General features: G+C 42.6%; 1 protein-coding gene across 4 annotated transcripts in view; it reads right to left on the reverse strand.

Moving 5' to 3' along the window:
* Positions 1 to 16,833, reverse strand: part of nectin1b (nectin cell adhesion molecule 1b) — a 78,695-nt gene extending 61,862 nt beyond the window's left edge. For 2 of the 4 annotated variants that reach the window (XM_041234941.1, XM_041234940.1), the window contains exon 1: positions 15,864 to 16,833. In XM_041234941.1, the coding sequence (XP_041090875.1) occupies positions 15,864 to 16,083 (220 nt within the window). In that variant the 5' untranslated portion in view covers positions 16,084 to 16,833. The remainder of the gene's footprint in view (positions 1 to 15,863) is intronic. The other 2 variants (XM_041234937.1, XM_041234936.1) reach the window with 2 other exon arrangements.
* Between the last annotated feature and the right edge of the window lie 3,613 nt (positions 16,834 to 20,446).

Genomic DNA, 20,446 nt, shown 5'->3' on the forward strand with positions numbered 1-20,446 from the left:
TTGCACTTCTCAGCCACACTGCAGTTTACTTCTGTGTGATTATACGGACCACGGGGTCAGATCAGTTCTGTTGGAAAAGCCCAAGAAACAAGCTGCAAAAGCATACGTTATTTGTCAAGGTCCTTCCACGGAGAAAGCCCATTTTCTACAGATCTCAGACACATTCTCTGTGTGTCAATCTTTTGCATGCACACAACCCCCACCCTGGAATCCTCAATTCCAATCACATCTAATTTGTGTTTTATTAACTACAAAAGGAGGAACCATATACCCATAATGTGTCCAGTTAGCTGCAATCAGCTTAGTGTACAATGAACACAGTATTTCTGTTGTACTTGCCGAGCAAGACAGATGTTAAATTTCACGAATCATTAACTGTCAGATAGCAAATGCAGAGGAATCAAAGAAGACAAAGCGGGAAGGGCTATTGCTACTGGAAACAGAGTTAAGATAGTGTGCTCAGCACAATTACTTTGTCTGCTTTTGGTATTACTGATGAACGCACAATGAGCGTTTATATTTTAATTTCATTATCATCAAGGGCGTATCACAGGTGGTGTGACCTGTTTGCTACACCCCGCCCCTGGGATGATGAATACGGCTTTTGTTTAATCCCAAACAGACCTGTATGATAAAGCTCTGGTTCAGCCTGCTAGTCCGAGCCTGTCTGTGCAAGCCTGGCTGAGTGGAGATTGTGTACCGGATAACAGACAGTCACAGCTGCAGGTGTGGCACCAAACCAAACCAAAACGGGGGCTGGATAAACAGGTCGGATAACACTGCCGTCCAGCATGCATGACTGCTTTGAAAGGGGGCAGGGGGTGGGGGGTAGATACCCTATGCACTGTTGCTCTGCCAGTAATGGCAGCTGCTATTGCCAAAACAATTTAGTATTGTCTTACACTGTTTCCATATGGTTGGAATACTGATGAGTATAGAGCATTCCTGTATACTGGATAGCACTGCAAACACAACTGCTGTAATCAACTCCAGCTGGTTTCAACTCACATCTGTGGATATAAAGAGGTTTACATTATCATGGTGAAGATGGAAACATCACATGTCTTCAAAGCCCCTTTTCACTGTGGCTTTCTTCCTGTTCAGTCAACAGTGATGGGTTAGGAATCAACACAATGCATCGAACACTAAAGGGAGGGATAGAAGACGCACCAGCAAAAGATAGCACTGGTGAGCTGCAGAATAATGGAATACAACTGAACACAGTATCTTGTATACTAGTCTTGGGCGAGCCAGCCATCGACACACACAGACGATAGATGATAGATCCCAGATACTGATGTGTATCCTCCCTTTTCAGAGCCAAATCCATTAGGGATGTGATGATCCCTGTGTCAGGGATTCTGCACGAGTAAATACTGTGGTTTGTGGCAAACCCTATTATTTATACGTGCAGGGCCACAATCCCCAAATGAAACAGGTTCTGCTCTGACCCCGCCACCAAGTTTCTCAAACTGTCCCAAAAAGAATCGCCACACTTAAATAATAACATGCTTTGCATACACACCCCTAAAATAAACCTGGTAGGAAGTGCAGCTTGACATTGCTGGAAGAGAGGACCTGGAATATTTGAATATTTAAACATCAGGCAGCAGGAGCTGACGCGAGCCTTACGGACAGGCTTTTAGCAGAATGGAATCCAGCCTGGGAAAGCGGCTGCTCTGAACTATAGGGTGCTAATTGGAAGAAAAAAAAAAACTAAAAAAGTGGAAGGGCGTGTGTTAGTGTCTGTTAGCAAGACCTGGTGTGCTCTCCTCCTCCCTGCTCTCAAACCCGCACACACTCACTACTTCACAGCATCCACTTTGCAGAACTAACAAACAAATCTTGCGCTGCTGGTGCTGCTCCTGCCTGCGAGACAAGCCAAAATCTCAAATCTTAAAGGCAGGTGCGACAAACTAATAGTGCAGATGCACCGCACTTACTAACCCAGCTGTGTTCCGCCAGAGTGCAGTATGGTGCAAATCAAAAGGAGTGTTTTCATTGAAGATGGAGGGTGACAGCGTTGTTTAGGCATGTGCTCAGTGCAGATAAATGACAGTTCTGGACTGCTGGGAATGGACTAGACTAGTATATGTTATTAAAGTGCAGGGTGACTGGTGCTCTGTGTTAGGGTGCCTGTGCCATAGAGCCAAGAGCCTCACAGTCTCACGGTGACAGTTAGAGCACCTGATTCACATGACCCCGCCCCCGACCTCTTAGATCCGCTGATTAATGCCCCTTGACCACCCCCCCTCCCAGCTCTCAGTAAATCCCTAAAGGCTCCTGCCATCACCATGGCAACAGGTCTGAAAGGAGCAGATGGTCTGACCAAGCTCAGATGCAATTAGAGAGCGAGAGAGAGAGAGAGCGAGAGAGAGAGAGAGAAAGAAAGGAGATAGTGGTTCAGGGGAAGAAGAGTGTGGGGCGAGTAAAAGTGAGGCTGCCACAAACAAACTCTCTATTAAACTCCCTAGTCTTGCACAAGGAAAGCAGGTACGAGTCTCGCACAAGGGAAGCAGGTACCAGTGCAACTGGGGTTGGACCTGGTTTGAAGTCTACACTCCTTGACAACAAAAACACCTGCGTCCAATTTGCATTTTAAAATGTCTATCTTTTTGCATTTTGTCTAGGAGTGGGAGGGTGACCTTCAAAATATCAAAACCAAATATCAAATCCAAGAGAAAGAAGAAGGTCTTCATCTGAAGAAAGCCAAGCACCTTGGTTAGTACTCCTTTAAAAACATGACCTTCAGATTCTTCTTCATTGAAAATGTTTTAACACTTGGGAAGGGAGCTGCACTGTGGAACTGAATCTCAAGCCTGGGGCTGAGGACAAAGTAACACCCTTCAAAGTCAGGCGAGACTTATTGCAGGACACGACAAATCAACACCTTCTAATGTCTAGAAAAGGCATTCAAAAGTCAGTCAAGCTAGATAGGAGGGCTCGTTAAATAAGGTTGTCATAGTCAATCAGACCCCAGTACCACAGAAGGGTGAGACCTGCAGAGCCCCGTCAATAAAGTATTCAAGACCATGTCACAGTGATCAGCACTGCGTGATGAACTTAAAGCACCAGCCCCGTGCACATCTAGCTATTCTTCTATTTAAGAAAGGAACCGAGTTGGCAAACTCAAATAAAACATTTAAAGATAATCAACCAATTAAAGCAGGGATCTCAACCCGGAGAGAACTTTGGACACTGTGTAAAACTGCAGCCTACAGCTCTCTCCTCTCGTGTACTGCTTGTAGCCCGTCTTGAAGAGGTCCTGAAGTGTGGCTGTGTTTGTTTTGGAGAGAGACTGCGAGAGTTTGCGAGTGCCTGCAAATACGTCAGTCTGACAGCGACTGTGCGCTTCTGTTTTCGCTGTATCATTACAAAAAGGCAGTTACGGCTTTGGCAAGGGTCCAGCGAAGAGCAATCGGATTCGTTTCCAGACCTCAAATGTATTTAATTATGGAGGAAAATAGAGGGAAGTCTTTCTGTTTCGCCTATGACTTGATCCAAGCTGTATTTGTGTTTGGAATTTTGGCATACACTTGCAGGAGCATTGTGTGTGCGTGTGTGTGTCTGTCTTATTGTATGTGTGCTCAATTGCACTTTGTTGTGGTGCTTCCAGGCGTCTCTGTGTGTTTACCAGTATATCTTTTTTTTTTTTTTTTTTAAATAGCTATAGGGGTTTTGGCTAACGAGCAACTCTATGTTCACAGCAGCGTCGAAATCAACTCATTTATATTTTTGCAGCTTACCTAGAAAGAGACTCATCAAAGCATCTCTCATCACATGAATGTCTTTGTAGATCTGTGGTTTGTTATGCAGCCTCTGTACGTGACTTGTGTGCCTCTCTGAGTTTTGCTTCATTTGTTTTTCAGTGCATGTGTGGGTGGTAGGAGGTGGGGGGGTGGGTCACCTTCCAATTCCATACTATTAGGCCCTGGGTACGTGTCCCACAGCGAGACAGGCCTGTCTCCACAGCAGGCCCATTGATTTATCCCTCACTTCAAAGTGCTTTCAGAGTCTCTGCCACCAATGGCGTTTGTGGCTGACCAGTTACCCATCCATGAAAAAGGCTGCCAGCTGGGCGAGCATGTGGAGGGCAGGCGCCATGCCATGGATGGGAAGGCTGGGGGCTGGAACTGTGATTTGAAGTGCCCTGATAATGTTGCATGACATTTTTGGGGGACATGTTTCCAGTTTTGGCTAATAGGAATTTCCACTGTATTCTCCACATATCAGGCCATCACAATGACATTACATTAAAAAAAACGAAAAACAAAAACTGTACCTTTCTTACACAGATTGACCAAACGCCATGTCCAATATTGCTGTGTTCTGTATCCAAACACCCAGTCAAATTGTCAAAATGTCTTGGGCTTGCCAGTGGATAATGATATTAATGACTTATCCCAACTTAAATTTTACATTGTCATGGAATTGATGAGGAAGGTAAACATCCGATTTACTTTCTCTCGGCTTTCTATAAAGACCAAGCAGCACCCTTTGGAGGCCCGAATAGAGCGATTCCACTGTACAAGACCTGTGAATATCAAAACATGGGGCTTTACTGAAGCACAACAATGGACCGGCAGGCAGACAGGCATGCCCTGTACCCACCACAGGCCTGTTCCTGCTGTGTGTGACAGTAAGCTGACAAATTCATCAGAGCAGCAGGAAGCCACTGATGGAATATTGAACCATTTCCTGTTTAACTCGGCTGTCTGACAAGCTCACCGTCAGTGCCTGGGAAAAGTGAGAACCCCGAGAATCACATGAAGCCCTTTTCAGGAAGAGAACTACATGTTTTAGCACTGGGTATCCCGCACGTGTGCCGTTGTGTTTGCTGCCTGAAGCACTCTTGAAGATGAAGTGCTCCAGATTTTTAAAAGAGAAACAGCTTGGCTCATTAAAAATACTGTGTGCAACAAACCTGCCGGTGTCTGTCACTCTGTGTGCTGAAGCCCTGGCCCTGTCTACAGCAGGTCCTCTCTGCTTTGTGCCCCCTGGACTAGACAGCATTTTAATCCCATGCATTTCAGAGGCTTTGCGCATTAGTGTCGTAACCCCTTAACCTGCATACGCTTTCAACACAGTGGCCTGCTCAGAACCAAGCTGTAAACAACAGCAAAAACATCCAGACAGATGGACACGGCATTGCTGGTCCCTCTGCTACACTGGGAACAAGATCAACGCATCTGTTTTCTTGCATGTGTTTGAATGTCTTTATTCAATATGAGAAGTCCACAAGACCTACAGGTTCTCATCAACATCAGAGCAGGGGTGGAGTAGGAATGGAACTATGTAAAAAAAAAGGTTTGTTCCAGGGACCTGGGATATGAATAATTAATAGCAATTATAATTATGGAAAGCTCAGTTTATTGGCTGAGTAATGAGAGAGAGACAGAGAGAGAGACAGAGATGCAAATACTCTGCCATGATCTCAGCAGGGAGACTTGCAGAGACAGTGCAGGCCTCTTGCAGATCAAGGGAGAAGGGACAGAGAAAGCTGGTGGCATCTATTCGCCCTCCCCTCCCTGCTGTGTGAATGCGAAGGGGGCATGACACGACTTGTGCCCGGTACTCCCAATGAACGGGCAAATTCGAGAAAGAGAGAACGCACAGGGAGGGGGCCCAGCATGGTGCTGCCACAGCCTAATCCCTTTGCCTTTTATTTGCTTCAATGTCCTCTATTAAAACCTCATTGAACTGGCAGGCTGGCGATCATGATGGGAACCACAGGCGACACTGGGTTTGCTATTTATTAATTTTGTCTTATTTTTACTTCGGTTTCTTGAAAATTGAAATTACAGGTTAGATAAGAAACAAAAAGGAAAACTGAACACCAAAAATCAAGCTTGCGTGATTTACAAAGCCTCCAGTGTGTTCAAAACTACAATAAGAAATGCTTTGCAACATTAAATCTGTGTCTGTACAAAACAGTGCACACATTTAATAATACTGCATTGATCTCGCAATGCTCAGGAAAGGTCTGATAAAGTCTGCGATGTAATCGATAACATTTTTAGGATGATACAGCACTATCAGCATGAACTAACCTAAAACAAAATCACAGCTAGAGGGAAAGTAGAAAAAATAAAAACTAAAATCCTAGAAACAAAAATAGCTTACTCTGGTCTTTGTTTGCTTTGGCCACGCTGTTCTATATTTCATACTCAGGAATTTGTTCTGCTATGGAATATAAAGCCGCTGCTGGTTTTAAAATGAAACGCGCTCTGACATGACGAGCCTGTTGCTGGGCAAAGCCCACGGCAGATTAGGGTAATCTTACAGTTTCCGCGGAAGGGAACACAGGAATTGTTGCAAAGGCGGCTGCTTCTTCCGAGAGGGAATCCTCGCTCACCGTCAGCCAGAGAGGAATCAACATCACCCTCACCAGGGGAGGGAAGATCAGGAGTTCATTTGCATTCACGTCAGAGACCTCCGCTCAAACAAGCAAGCAACACACTTTCTTTATCAGCTCACCAAGACAGCCGCCTAAAACCAACAATTTGTCACTGTCTGCTGCTCTTGGGTACTCCTAATTTTTTTTTTGGGCTGTGAGTCATCACTATAAAATAAGCGATTCTCAAGGCCATGCCTCTGCCGCTGTACACTGCCAGACGCATGCTCCACAAATCACCTAGGACTTCTAGATTCCATCCGCATGCCGTCGTACCCTGCCTTAAGCCACGCCTCCTGGGTACTATAAAACACTTCCTTATGTTTCCAATTCATTCTGCAGAATCTGGAGCGGGGGGCTGGGGATCCAAGGATGAACTCACTCTCCGAAAAAAACAAACCACCAGTCTTTCACAGCTGGCCACTTTAAACCAACTTGCTCAATTCAGTAGCTCCTTATACCCAAACTGCCTTGTTTTCAGCACAAACAGGGGCTCTATCTTTCCCACACAGACAATGCATTATAGAGTGGGATGCATGTTTGTGTGCTATTCTAGTCATTTTCACCATCGTAAACTAACAATGCTGATCATGCGTGATCATGATTTAAGAAGTACTTTTCCCTTTTGCTTCTTCAGCTAAATAACTTATTCCATCTCTAATAAGAACGTGTACTTGGATGCGTTGAGTAAATTCACTTGCAATGGGGCTGGTTTAAAAGCAGATCTTTACACAACATTAATAGCAATACTACAGTTTTTATACTGTTTTTATTTCGGTTACAAAGTCTTTCTGCAGATAATGAGACAGGGGCTCTCAGTAGAAGAGAAAGTTTGCCTCTTTCTTTCTTGAGCCACAGGGGAACTCTGTGGTCTGGATTCCATGGGATCAATTTACATCAACACAAGCAGAGTAGCTAAAACATAACCCAACTGTCTATGGCAAAAGCAGTTACCCACACTCAGGGGGTGAGATTGTATCGATATCCTGCAGCCTTACACTGCTTACCTAACCCCTTAGCTCGAACCACTCAGCCACATTGTTTCCCTCCCAGTCCCCAAAATCCAGGCAGCCTAATGGTGTCTTTTTGTCAGATATATTTGCCAGAGTTCCCCAGCTCTGCATTACCCTACCCTCACCTCTCCTCCCCCAGCTCCAGATGAGTCAGTAACCCTGGACACCTTCAACAGTTCCAGCTGGCTAATCAGACTTAAACACAGTGGGCTTTGTGTCTGGCAAGGATGGGAAGCAGAGCTAAGCCTGGGAGGCATCAAGGCCCCCAGCAGGGAGTGTAGTGCCCTGCCTTCACCCCAGGGAAGCAGGCTGAACCAGCTGCAGAAATGTGCCTCCCACTGGAACACTATCAGCAGAGGTACATGGAAGACTGGGTCATCCCAAGCCTGAAATCCTAGCCACTGAGGGTTCCACATTTAAAACAGATTTTGCAGTTTCCCAAACATTGAAGCTAAGCTACCATCAACACCAGTACCACAACTTTCAGTTGTACTAAATACATCCTGAACTGAACTGAAGTGCTCGCCTTGTTTTAAAAGAGTTACATTTAAAAAGCTCTCTGGTACATCGCCCCTCCCTCCTGCCCCCTCTTTCTCAGTCCCGGCTCCCGCACCCTGGCTATGCTAATTAGAGGCTTGTGATGCTACATTCCAGAAGGGTAAAAAAGAAAGCTTTTTGGCTCATTCTGTCTCGGAGATAAGAAGCCTTTAAAACAAGAGCCGACAGATGTGATGTACATCAAGGGCCGGGTTGAACCAGGCGTAAGAGCCACTGCTTAGGCTTAGATGGATTCAAAACATGTCACACAGCCATGTGTCAGCTTGTGATGTAACTGCAGGGGGGCTATATGTATATACCAAGAGCAGAGGAACAAAGATCAATCCTGCTCCCAAAACAGGTTAAATCAATAGAACTAATGAGCCTGTAAAAAAAGTATTTCAATATCCACTCCATCAAAAAACTATATAGGTCAGAAACTGTACTAACAAACCTACCCAGTCTGGTGGAATGTACAGTACTTACTTGTTCTGTTTACTGCACCCTTCTTCCCTTCAAGTATTCCATCTAAGTCAGTCTTGTCTGTGATAAGCCACAGAATGAAGTGAGAGCTTCTCCGAGCACTCCTTCTACAATCCTTTAAGTCCCTATATACTGGTTTCCCAAAAACCCAAATCCCTAAGCCTGGTGCTTGAAATTCCAGGAGTTAATCAAGCCAGTTTTAAAAAAAACTACAAATCATAGACTGCTGACAGGCTGATTAAAACCCTTAGTGTGCAAAACTGTTACACCTCCTACTCGATATATCGCTGGTGCTGGGGTCCTCATTTATCGGGGAGTCAGGGACTAGTATAAATTCTCTATGCAACCCGCTTTTTCTCATTTTTCGTTTTAAAAAGCCGCACACCATTTTAATTTGTACTGCGAATTGTAATTGCTTCTCATCAACTTAAGACCCCAATTAATTTCACGAGTCTTCCTCTCCTTTCTCAAATGCACAAACCCGCTGCATTGAAAGAATCCCATTCCAAATATAGGAGGCTTGTTGCTAGGGAGCTGACATCACTGCCCTGTGACTTTTGCTAGTGCACTGCTGCTGCCACAAACCTCATTGGCTAAAATAAAAACCACTTCAGTGAGTTGCTGTTTAATTTGCTTTGTGTTACTGTTCAATATGTGTCTATATGATAACAGTATGATATTAATACTTTGTTTTTGTTTGTTTTGTATATTTTTGTTTGCAACGTTACACTGTAAAAATGGGGAGCCAACTCCAGGACCGTGATATATTCGAATCCGCAGTATACCGAGGGGCATTATAACGAGGGGTGAGGGTATTTGCTGATGTGGTGTGTTACTCATTCAACCCCTGTACTGCACAAGCAATAGTGCTGCAGATTACACTAGCTAATGCCTTTAGCTCTGTTCATTTAGGGAATTGCAGCCAGAGCTCCTCCCAAAGGTTCCACTTGATGAAGGAAGCCCCCCTATTAACTGTTCTTCGTGCGCGGTTCCAAGACGTTGCTGATTCAACGCGACAGTCCTCAATGATCACCCACTGCGACTCGTTCAAGGAGCTCAGGGTGCAACGCACTGAACAATACAGTCATGATCAGATCCAAAGAAAATAACTCCACGCAGCTCAATCTGCATTGGAGAGGTCTGCGCCAGAGCAGAATACCACAGCTATTTAAGCAAATCCAGTATTGTCCTGATTTTCATTCCAGAAAAAAAAAAGCTGCATTGTTTTAACTAATCAGTGTAACTGTTTATTTCACACTACAGCTCTTAAAGTAATGCAAGCCATGCTTCCTTGTTGCGTTTCACTCAAAATCAATCGCGGTTGAGCAACTCCATTCAAAACCCCCCCACTCACAGAACCCCATCTGCGATTGCTTTTCTTTCCCAGGATTTGCTGGTACCATTCCTGTGGAAAGAAGCACGCCTGCTCAAACGACGTGCCTATCGGCTTGTTAAGCAACAGCTATCATCAAGCACAACACGCAAAAAACAAAAGTGCAACACGTTACCAGATGTATTACATTGTCTAATTTCCAATTCATTTTAGAAATATTAAATCAGGTATACTGAGTAATTAGCAAGCACACAGCAGCACAACACCTTTACAGCTGGTAAACATCGTCACGTGACACTGAGACGCCAATGCTAATTTGCATACCTCTGAGAAGAGCTCCTGCAATGATCCACTGAAATCATAAAGGAAGCTGGTTGGGTACAGAATACACCAAGGAATTGTGGGTTAGCTTTCCGTTCCATGAAACTGTGTCATAAACACTGTGAATTCTACTTCATTGAGAAGACCCATCGCACAGTAAACTAGCATGTGAGCATGTTCAATAAATGCCATGGCTATTACCGACTCATAAAATAACAGAAGGACAGAGAAAGAAAGAAAGAACGTAAATGCAATGCACAAGGGAATATTTCAAATAAACGAAAAAAAACCTAATTCCACAGAGTCCAGTGAGTTGTTCCCGAGGTGCTGAGTTTACAATGCCCTTGTGTTCTTGCGTTCTCCGCTTTCTGGTGGAGTGTTCCATGGCATTTGTAAATTCCACACACACTGACGATGTCACTGTCTGTGGAATTTGTAGGTTTAAAGGAGGCATAACTGCAGTGTACAAAAATGAAAACGATGAAAAGGTTTTTTTTTGGGGGGGGGGGGGGGGGGGGGCGTAGGCAGTGTACACAAAAAAAGTTTAAAGTGATTAAAACTTCTTTCAGGACATTTTGGACACGTCACATTTTTAAAGGTCAGTTTTTTCATTAAGTATATAGAAAACTACCAAGTGGCATGCAAGTCAGTATGTTGCCGTAACATTATTCAGCAAGTTTCATTCGACTTTTTGAAGCCCATTTAGTTCATTCTATAGGGGGATGCAAAACTTTTGGCCAGAGCTGTAGACCACACATCATGAAGCTGCCTTTGGGGGAGATGAGTCTATAGACGAGGCGCTTAGGGATAGTCCCTTTTACAACCCACAGTTAGGAAAATTAACAATGGCAGGATGCATTGTGGAAAAGCACCATGCATTTAATGCATTTAAATGCTAATCTCTGTACAGTGGCTAATGTTCCCTTTTTTTTTGGGGGGGGGGGGGGGGGGGGATTTCCTTTCCTTTATTCTACAAAAAACAAACCTTTACAAAAACAAAGCTCTTATTCTGTACTCTGTATATTTTTTCCTTAAAAGGATAATACAATGCTGGTTATTGTATCATTATTGTATTGCACAATTCAGTGGCTTCTTGGGTTTGCACTGTTATGCAATGCGATTGGAGCGGCAGACCTATTATTTAGCTGCAGTGTTTAAAAGCCAGGGCACGGTCATTTTCACAGGCGAGATGAGAAATACGGTCAGCTGCAAAAACAAAAAAAAAAGTCACGTTTCAGATCACAGGCGGTGAAAATGCATTGATTTTGCTGCAGTGGTTTCACTGGGAGCAATGACACCCCCTTATATTTTTACTGGGCTCATTTGAAGCTTTATGACCCTTCACTATGGCGGTCACTGTTATACCTCTTACAGCTGGCAAGCACGTCGGCCCACCCTCCTAAAAGTGTGGGACAAACAGGCTCTCCACAGGGCTGGACACTTGAAAGACATGGCTCCTCCTTAAGCAGTCCTTTAGGGAGGTTTTATCACTAGCAGAGATCCACAGCTGAATGTCCTTCCAAATCTGCCTCTTACATACAGAGACCCTTGATAAAAAAATCCAAACAGCTCTGCATGCATTGACTCCAATCACCTAGGCTGACAGCCCTAGGCCAGGGCTTCACAAAGACACCAGTAATGTTACAAACTAGTGGAATTCAGAGTTCCTAAACACTCTTGAATGTAGTTTCCCACTAAAGTAGTTTTCTTATGTTACCAGTTTTATTTTCCTATTAAAAACGAGTGGTGCACACTAGAGAAAAACAACTTAACCTGGTGACACTGTGTGCACTACTGCTTAGTCACTTGTGGGTCAATTTTAATGATCTTAACAGCGGTGGGTTTTAATGCTACGGTCCTAAAATTGCTAACCGTGCTATATCTTTCCGCTGTCATTTTTTTAATTGCGTTTATTGATGATAACAAGGTGGCCGACACAGTAAGTCTCAACGCATTGGACGGCTACAGCAGGACTGATACAGAGTTAAAGGGTGGTGGTGTTTCCATCTGTCACTGTTGAGAGCACTTCGTTCACCACTAAATTCCCCCCACCAGCACATCCTTGTCGGTTCCCCACAAGCTCGCTGACTGGCTGTGCTGGGAGCTGTGTAACCCAGCGGGAGAGAGAGCGGGGAGTAGATCCCTTCTCTGATTAACCACACTGATGAACCGGAAGCGCAGAGCCAGGCAGAGCTGGATTTCCACGGTATTAATCAAACAGCGAGCTCTGATCTCCCGCTCTGAAGTACTCAGAAAACCCATAAAAAAAATTAAAAAAAACATATAGAAAATAAATCACAGCTGTGCACTTATCAGAGCGTCTGAAAATCACTTTTTTTAACAGCATACTATATATACATATTTTATCTTTTATTTATTGCGGTTTGATATTCATGAAACTGATCTAGGCTGCTGCTAAAGAATCGCGACGGCTCTCAAACACCGAAATTAAAAGCTTTAAGATCTCGGGAACTCACCGGCAAACCTGTGCAACGGTTGAAATAGAAATTGCTTTAATGTGACAGTCTGTGCAATTAGACTGTTATGTTAGCCACGAGTTAATGAGGCACCCTTTCACACGAGGCACCATTGTTCAGAAAAAGGGGATTGGATAGCGGGCTCCTCCGTGCCTCGAGGGCTGGATTAAACAGCAAGTCTCTGCTTGAGGAGTGGAACGGATTTACACTGGAGAAAACCAAGACTCCATGTAGAAACAAAGCCATGTTGTTTGTGTGGGTATGTCAGTTCACCGAAAAACCCCTCCTTTCACAGGAAGTCTCCTTTTACTTGACCCCTCTTATATACTTAACGTATATGTCTCATATCTTTCATAGAAATTTGTCTTTAGACTGATTTAAATTAATAACCGCGACACTGTCATATATATATATATATATATAGATATAGTATATATATATATATATTATAATATATATGATACATAATGTAACTGGTTGACTTACATAAGGCAACTGGGTGTTTTTTGGTAGAGATTTGACCAACTTTTGCAAAGGGTTCCCTTGGATCCACTGAGTCTGACTTTCAGCCGAGTTTCACGTTGTTTTGCTACAGTTATTGGGGTGGTAACTGTGGTGCCCGGACGACACCGCTGTGACTACAGGGAGACTCAGCGACAGGGGCTGCCGTGAAGACATCAACGCACCCCCACTCCTACTGCTCAAACACGCTTGGGTACCTGTCCTGAACCATGCCCTGTTCCTTTCTGTATTGTATTGGGAGTTTGCATTGGCACGCAGCCCTGAATCTCACTGCTAACCTACTTGTTTCTGCCCAAATCAATCTCCAGACCCAGTCAGGGTCTCTCTTCTCTCTCTCTCCACTCAGAGAGGAGCTGGACTAGACTTGGGAGGGGCAACTGGATTTGCCATCGCATTCATTTTAAAGATGAAGCATTACTTAATAGATCAGCCTGGAGAGTCGTCCATTGTATCCATGCAAAGCAATGCAAATACGATGCAGCACTGCGGCTGTAACAGAAGAGCGCCTCATCTCAGTAACTGTGTGCATTGGTTATTTGCAGGAAGCAATGAAAAGGCAAGAGGGCTTTTACCCTTATATACTACAAATGAAAGAAAAATGTAATGACATTGGGCTATGATATCTCAATGCAGATCTCAGAACAACCTTTTAATGACAGAGGTGTGCTTCCTGTCTCAGTACGATTTTTAAAGTATTAGTAACTTTAAAACATTTAATATGTACTGCAATGCCCCCAATCTAGTATTTAACGGATTGTTATTACCGAATTAAATATAACTTGCGGATTTACGATAACACCTGCCAGGCAGCAGGGACCAGAAACCACCGTGTGTGGAGCCCGCTAGAGGGAGCTCTGCTTGCAGTGCTGCCATCTGGAGAGAACTAAGGGAAGTACACCAGACACCTTCGGCAAATAAGGTTGCATTTTTTTTTTTTTTTAAGGATCTGTATCTCACAACCATGTTAAAACCTGCGCTGAAATGCATGCAATTCCTCGCTGTGACGTCTTCTACCATATATATATATATAGATACAGGTCCGAATACTTTCAAACTCAGCTCAGCAATAGCTTCACTACTCCGTTCAATCTTGCATTACTGATCCAGTCCCACTACATCGCAGTCGTTTTTGATATCTTTATTGCGTCATCATTATTACTGAACAGGGTGTTTTTGCATTTGGATTTTGAATTGATCCTGTTTATAATACATGTATAATATAATAGGTGCATTGCAGCACACTGTAAAACGCACGCAGACCTGGGAACTGAGGTATAGTGGTATCCCAGGCTGCGCTGCGCTTTATTACTCGCACCTGAGCTCGCAATGAAAGGTGTAGCAGACGAGCGCACTCGAATTTATCAGTGACATTTCAGCAGTCTTTTAAACGCTCTGCAGCGCTAAATTATATATTACATACATATATATATATATATATATATATATATATATATATATATATATATATATATATATATATATATATATATATTATATATATATATACTATATATATATATATATACACATTTAACTGTATAGTACATATATATACGTATATATATACAATATATATAATATATATAATATATATATATATAGGAACTGCCACGGCACTGTTTCTCCCTTGACGGTTTACGCATAAACATGCAATGTTAAATACCAAAAAAAAAAATTGGTTAATCTGCGTGGAATGCTTCCTTACATTACAAATTAATAATATATAATAATAATAATAATAATAATAATAATAATAATAATAATAATAATAATAATACACAATTCAACGCCGCTTCTATGGTTGAAGTTAGTATTAATACACACGCCGTACGCCCGCTCTTTGCAGCGAGTAGGTACAATGTATGCTGACTAACCGCATCTTCGCAAATTCTGCAAAGTTTCCTTTGAGAATCACGGTTAAGATTGTGGCAAGTGTACCGTTTAACTCAAACCAATCCCTTACCAACCATACCCCGAAATTAACAGTCAAGCTGAAAATGTGAGAGTAATTGGAAAACAGAAACAGGTGTTATTACAGTGTATGGCAATATCTTATTGTGTGATCTTATCACAAACCAACCACAGCGCAGTACAAAACAGCAGCCCTTAATCTCACTGCATTAACAACACTAACATCACGCCTAGAAAAACACCGAGCAGCTGGAGATGGGCTCGTTTTCTCTGGATTTGCTTTCTTTAAATGTTTAATCTTCTCCATCTTAATCTTCCCTCTCCTATGCCCAATTATTTTCGCCATCTGTCTGCGTCCCGATAACATCCAGTCCACTGAATCACACAATGGTTTGCACCCGAATAATAATAATAATAATAATAATAATAATAATAATAATAATAATAATAATAATAAACAACAACAACAACAACAACAACATTTCGGTAAAATATATCCTTTGCAGAGTGGAGGTTCATACGCATTTATATACAAATTGCTTAAACATTTACTTCCATACAAACGCGCAAATTACATCTCGACTCTTCAAAGGTGTTAATTTAAATATTCGTATATCGCTTGGCTAGAACCGTCCCATACAGAACAAATGCATGACTAATTATGGGATGTTTTTTGATATTTTCCATGTATAACTCAAACAGCGTGCTTCTGTAGTTGTTGCACCAAATAAACACCTACCAATAACAACAACAACAATAATAATAATAATAATAATAATAATAATAATAATAATAATAATGGCAGTGTTACTATTATACACTGTATTGTGATTAATGGTATTTTAAGAAGTTACGCGTTTAGAGGCGCTTACCTGATAAAGTTACAGCCAGCAGGGATATCCAGAAACTGGGCAGTATCAACGCGGCCATGTCTCTGTCCTGAAATCTCCGGGTTTTCCGCTGCGAATGTGTTTTCATTTGGGGAAAATATAAATATCTAAAAAAAAAATAATAATAATAATAATAAATAGCGAGCGCGGAGAAAGCAGCGCTAACGACTGGATGCAGCTGTACTGCGATCTCTCCTCCCATCCAAACCCGGCGTAATCCGGGATTCGCACTTGTATTACAGTGAAATGCGTGCTAATAACACAGCTATGCCCCCCTTATTTCTGGAGCGGCCAATGCAAAACGAATGCTTTAGTCATACGTGTGAAGTACGCGGGTAGCCAAGCCAAGCCAAGCACAGGGGAAAAATTCCTCTTTCAAGAAAAAACAAAAAATAAGTTCAGGATTCCACAATGCACAGCATTTTAAAATCCACACACCAATAACTGTTCCAAAGCTCCAACAACGATGCGACTGTATCCCTCTCTCTGCGTCCCTTGTCTTCCCCTGTACCGCGTCCCCCTGTGAGGGAGAAAGAAGGAGAGCTGGGCGGGGGTGATTATTTTGGAGGTCGAAGCGGCTGCAAGTTCCCGAAGCAGAACGGCAGTTTTTTTTTTTTCCCCCCTCTCTTTATCAAAGAAACCAAAAACGCAAGTCGTTTTCCAAAGCTTTAGTTTGATCCCCTCGTTAGATCTTTTTCGAAACTGCTGAAATACAAGTTTCAAAAAGCCATCTTCCCGGCATAGCGAAATGCGCTAAGGATAGATTGACGTATGTCTGTTTGGTTGTGTGCGGGGCTGGTTATTTTCTTTCTCTCTGGTTGCAGATGCGACAGCGGCGTTTTCCCTCCCAGTATTCCAGTGCCTTTCTTCCCTGTGTGATTCCAGCCTGTTGGAAACGCCTTGTTTGCAGGAGCGCCTCAGCACGAATGCTACAGAGCATCTGACTCGACAGAGCAAGGATCGGAGCACGACCGCGTCACACGGGGCTGGGCTTCCGCGTCGTCCTGCAAAAGAAGGAGGCTGGGTTCTGCTTCTGTCAGGCAACTTTTGCCGGGTGTCGTCATAATTTAAATTGGCGTTAAGAATAACGAGCCCCATTACGTGCTGTAAAGATCTTATCAGTGTTATATTTTCGTTGCAGCGAAAAGTCATTTAAAAAATAATGCCTTACAAAATTTAAATAACAAACAGTGCATCCTTGATAATGATGAATTACAATATAGTCCACAGAGCTAGTAACTTTCATAAACTGACATAACTGCGTTCCGGTAACATTTTAAAGGAATGGTAGCAACAGGGAAATGCGTATTTTATCAAATGCAAAATACAGCTTTAAGCACAGCGTGATGTATAAAATGTATATTAAGTTGCATACATTGATGTCAAGAGCATGCATGAAATAGCAGAGAATCCATTGTAAAATCGTCCCATGAAAAAAGCATGGCACAGTGTAATAAAGCAGCATCGTGAAAGCCTGGTAAAGCATGGCTAAGCATTGCAAAACACAGAGAGGCACGGCAAAGCATATTAAAAACATGGTAATACATGGGAAAGCTGTAAGCGTTTAGAAGTGATAGTACAATTAATTTGATATGAATAACTACAAAATATTCTGCGTGTGAATGTTGTTAAGTGCCTACTGATATTAATAGAAACACTTACAATTCCAGGATGCGTCAGTCTAAGCACTAAATAACATTCAAGTACAAGTTAAAGACAAGGACTAGCCTGGGTGACACGTGAAAGAACAATTAATATTCCTCTTGTGTGTTCATTACAGCACACGGTGCATTAAGACAATTAACAAAGTGCCTGTGATAGTCTGGAAAGAAGGGCAGGGAACCTCATTTACATTTAAAGGGGGGATCTTTGAGTTAAAACCTTTCATCGTGATGGGTTCCTAGCTATTATCAAGCTTATCACGATTAATCCCATATGACGTGGGGTGTCCTGCCATTAAGCTTGGCACAGAACACGCTCACAATGGCAAGAGGTGGCACAACAGTAGCAAAGCAGCGCTCTGTTATTTAGCTGAAAACAAACAGAAAAAAAAAAACACAAAAGCAGCAGCGTTTGTGCCACATTGAGATGCGATACGCATGCCTGCCTCTCCACAAACAGTGCAATAACTGTTTTTTGCTTGAGAAGTCAAGGCAAATAACGCTCTGCGCAGAGACAAAATATATAGACTCGTTGTATATAAAACACACACACAATATACTATTCAGCAGGTAAAGAATTCAGTATTAGGCAAATGTAGAAATAGAAAGTATCTCTTTGATATGTTCTAGCATGCGGATTGTAAACTGCATGGCTATCGATATACATTGGAATCCACTTTTCTATTCGGCTTGGAATTGCATCGCATGTGGCTTCGGACTAGAGCACACTTCGAGCTCCTGTTTAGGCGAGTAGTTTAAGTGAAGTGGGAGTAAATGAGAATGATGCTGCGTCCGAGACAGGATTAAAATCCATAAAGTTCCTTCAGACACCTGTGATTTACAGCCCTAGTCTCTGTGGGTTTAAAAGCAAATATGTTCTTTAATTATTGCTCTGCATAAAATAACGTCTGCACTGAAGTCGCTCTATTACCAAACGATTATGGTTCCCTGTGGACACATTTATAATTGTCTGTTTGCAAAACGGCTGTGGTTTTGTCCAGAACGCAGGGGTTTGCTTCATGAAAGAAAGCGCCACAGCTGTCGTGTTTACCGGGACAGCAAAACCAGTCACTGTACTCACCCCTTCTGAAATTCAAGGGGAGTGCGGGACATCGGTACCTCTGTAGTTCCTGGTAGCTGTTGGGGATGTCAGATCAAAGTGTTCACAAAGCGTGGCCTTGCTCAGCTTCTGATCTGATGTGTGGAAATGTTTTTTTTGTTTGACAAGGCTGTGTGCACATAAGGTAAAAAAAGAAAAGGTTTGTCTACGTGCATTTTCTCCCCACTAGTGCATTATAACTTATGATTTTTAACGTTCTGGAAAAGTGTAGAGAAGTCTTGAATATCGAATTGTGTGATCGGGGGTGTTCTTGGGCCTTTAAATACAAACTGCATCAATAAAATCACTTAAGGCTGCAAAAACGCAACATTTTTCAAAATGCCAACTTTGGAAAAAAAAAAAAAAAGCATTTACAGAAAAAATGACCTTTCAGGTTTTTTGTTTGAATGTTATTTGAATAGAGACAAGAGTATTTGTGTGAGAGAGGCTGACCTTTTCATTAAGAGCTGTGACCGCATCGAAATACTCAGAAAAGCTGGAATAAAAGATACGGTTAAAAGGGATAATGTTGGCAAGTAAATTGGGTTACAAAATTGAACCACGTGTTAGGAAATACAGTAGGGGTAAAAACAAAGGACAGCGCAGCAATGCACTTTTTATACTGAGTCCACAGAGTACAACTAACAACTGTGCATTGTAGTTTGTAAAGGGAGAATTGCATTAAGTTAAAGCATGACCGGCTGAATACTATAAGACTATAAACCAGGCTTTCCTTACTAGCGGACCGCGGTTAAGATCCAGAACCCTGAAAAATGTGTTTCCGGACCCCAACCGGATCAGCCATTTGTCTGGTCTTTTAGTTATTGGTCTGAAATTTACCCGCAATACACAGATAAAGCCGATAGTGGAAGACGCAGTCTCTAAGCACTGACTGTGTTTTGCAGTTTAACATTAGTTGTTGGTCCAGGTAAAGTTTAGAGTTGCCTTTTGCACGTTGCAAAAATTATCCAGACACAATGGATGCCAAAAAGAGAAAAGTTGATTTAGAAAACCGAGTTGTTAAGGACGATTGGACATCAGTTTGTTTTCATTCTCCTTTCATTGGCCTAACAGCAAACCAACTGCGCCTAATACGCAAGGAGACGGTGGCACGCGTCAAAAGTTCAAATTTAAAAAGGCACTATGAAACTAAACACAGCAAAGAGTGTGACAAAAAAAAAATATTCCCCAGGTTCAGAAGAACGATACAGAAGCTAGCGTCACTACAGGCAAGTTACGCGCGCATCAATTACGCGTCTGGAAAAAGTAACCGTGGCTTCATTGCGAGTAGCACGGATTATGGCGCAAAAAATCATTGCTTTCTAAAAGAGTGCATGGTAGAACGTGCTTCAGTGTTGTTCACAGAAAATAAAAACATCAAGGAAACGTTTCAGAGGATTCCGTTGTCTAACAATTCAACTACTCGGCTTTGTAAAGTGCTCTCCAGACTCATCCAGTTGCCCTGGATGAGTCTGGTGACGTTGCTCAAGTTGGAATGTTTGTTCGTTTCTTTAATGGCAAAAAGTTTGAGGAGGAATTGCTTGGTGTCTTACCAATGCCGAATCGCACATGCGGGGAAGATCTGTACTACACGGGTTCTTCCTACTTGGAATCCCAGGGGATTGCTGTGAAGAAAGTCATTTCACTGTGTAGGGATGGTGCACCAGCAATGGGCGGTGAAGAGAGGGGCTTTGTTAAGAAAATGAATGCAGTTAATCCAACACTTGTTGCCTACCACTGCATTATCCACCAGTCTGTCCTCTGTGCGAAACTAAGTGGCCAGTGTGGCATGGTTATGTCCACAG

The sequence above is a fragment of the Polyodon spathula genome, chromosome 36 (genome assembly GCF_017654505.1).
Source record: "Polyodon spathula isolate WHYD16114869_AA chromosome 36, ASM1765450v1, whole genome shotgun sequence".
Taxonomy (NCBI): domain Eukaryota; kingdom Metazoa; phylum Chordata; class Actinopteri; order Acipenseriformes; family Polyodontidae; genus Polyodon; species Polyodon spathula.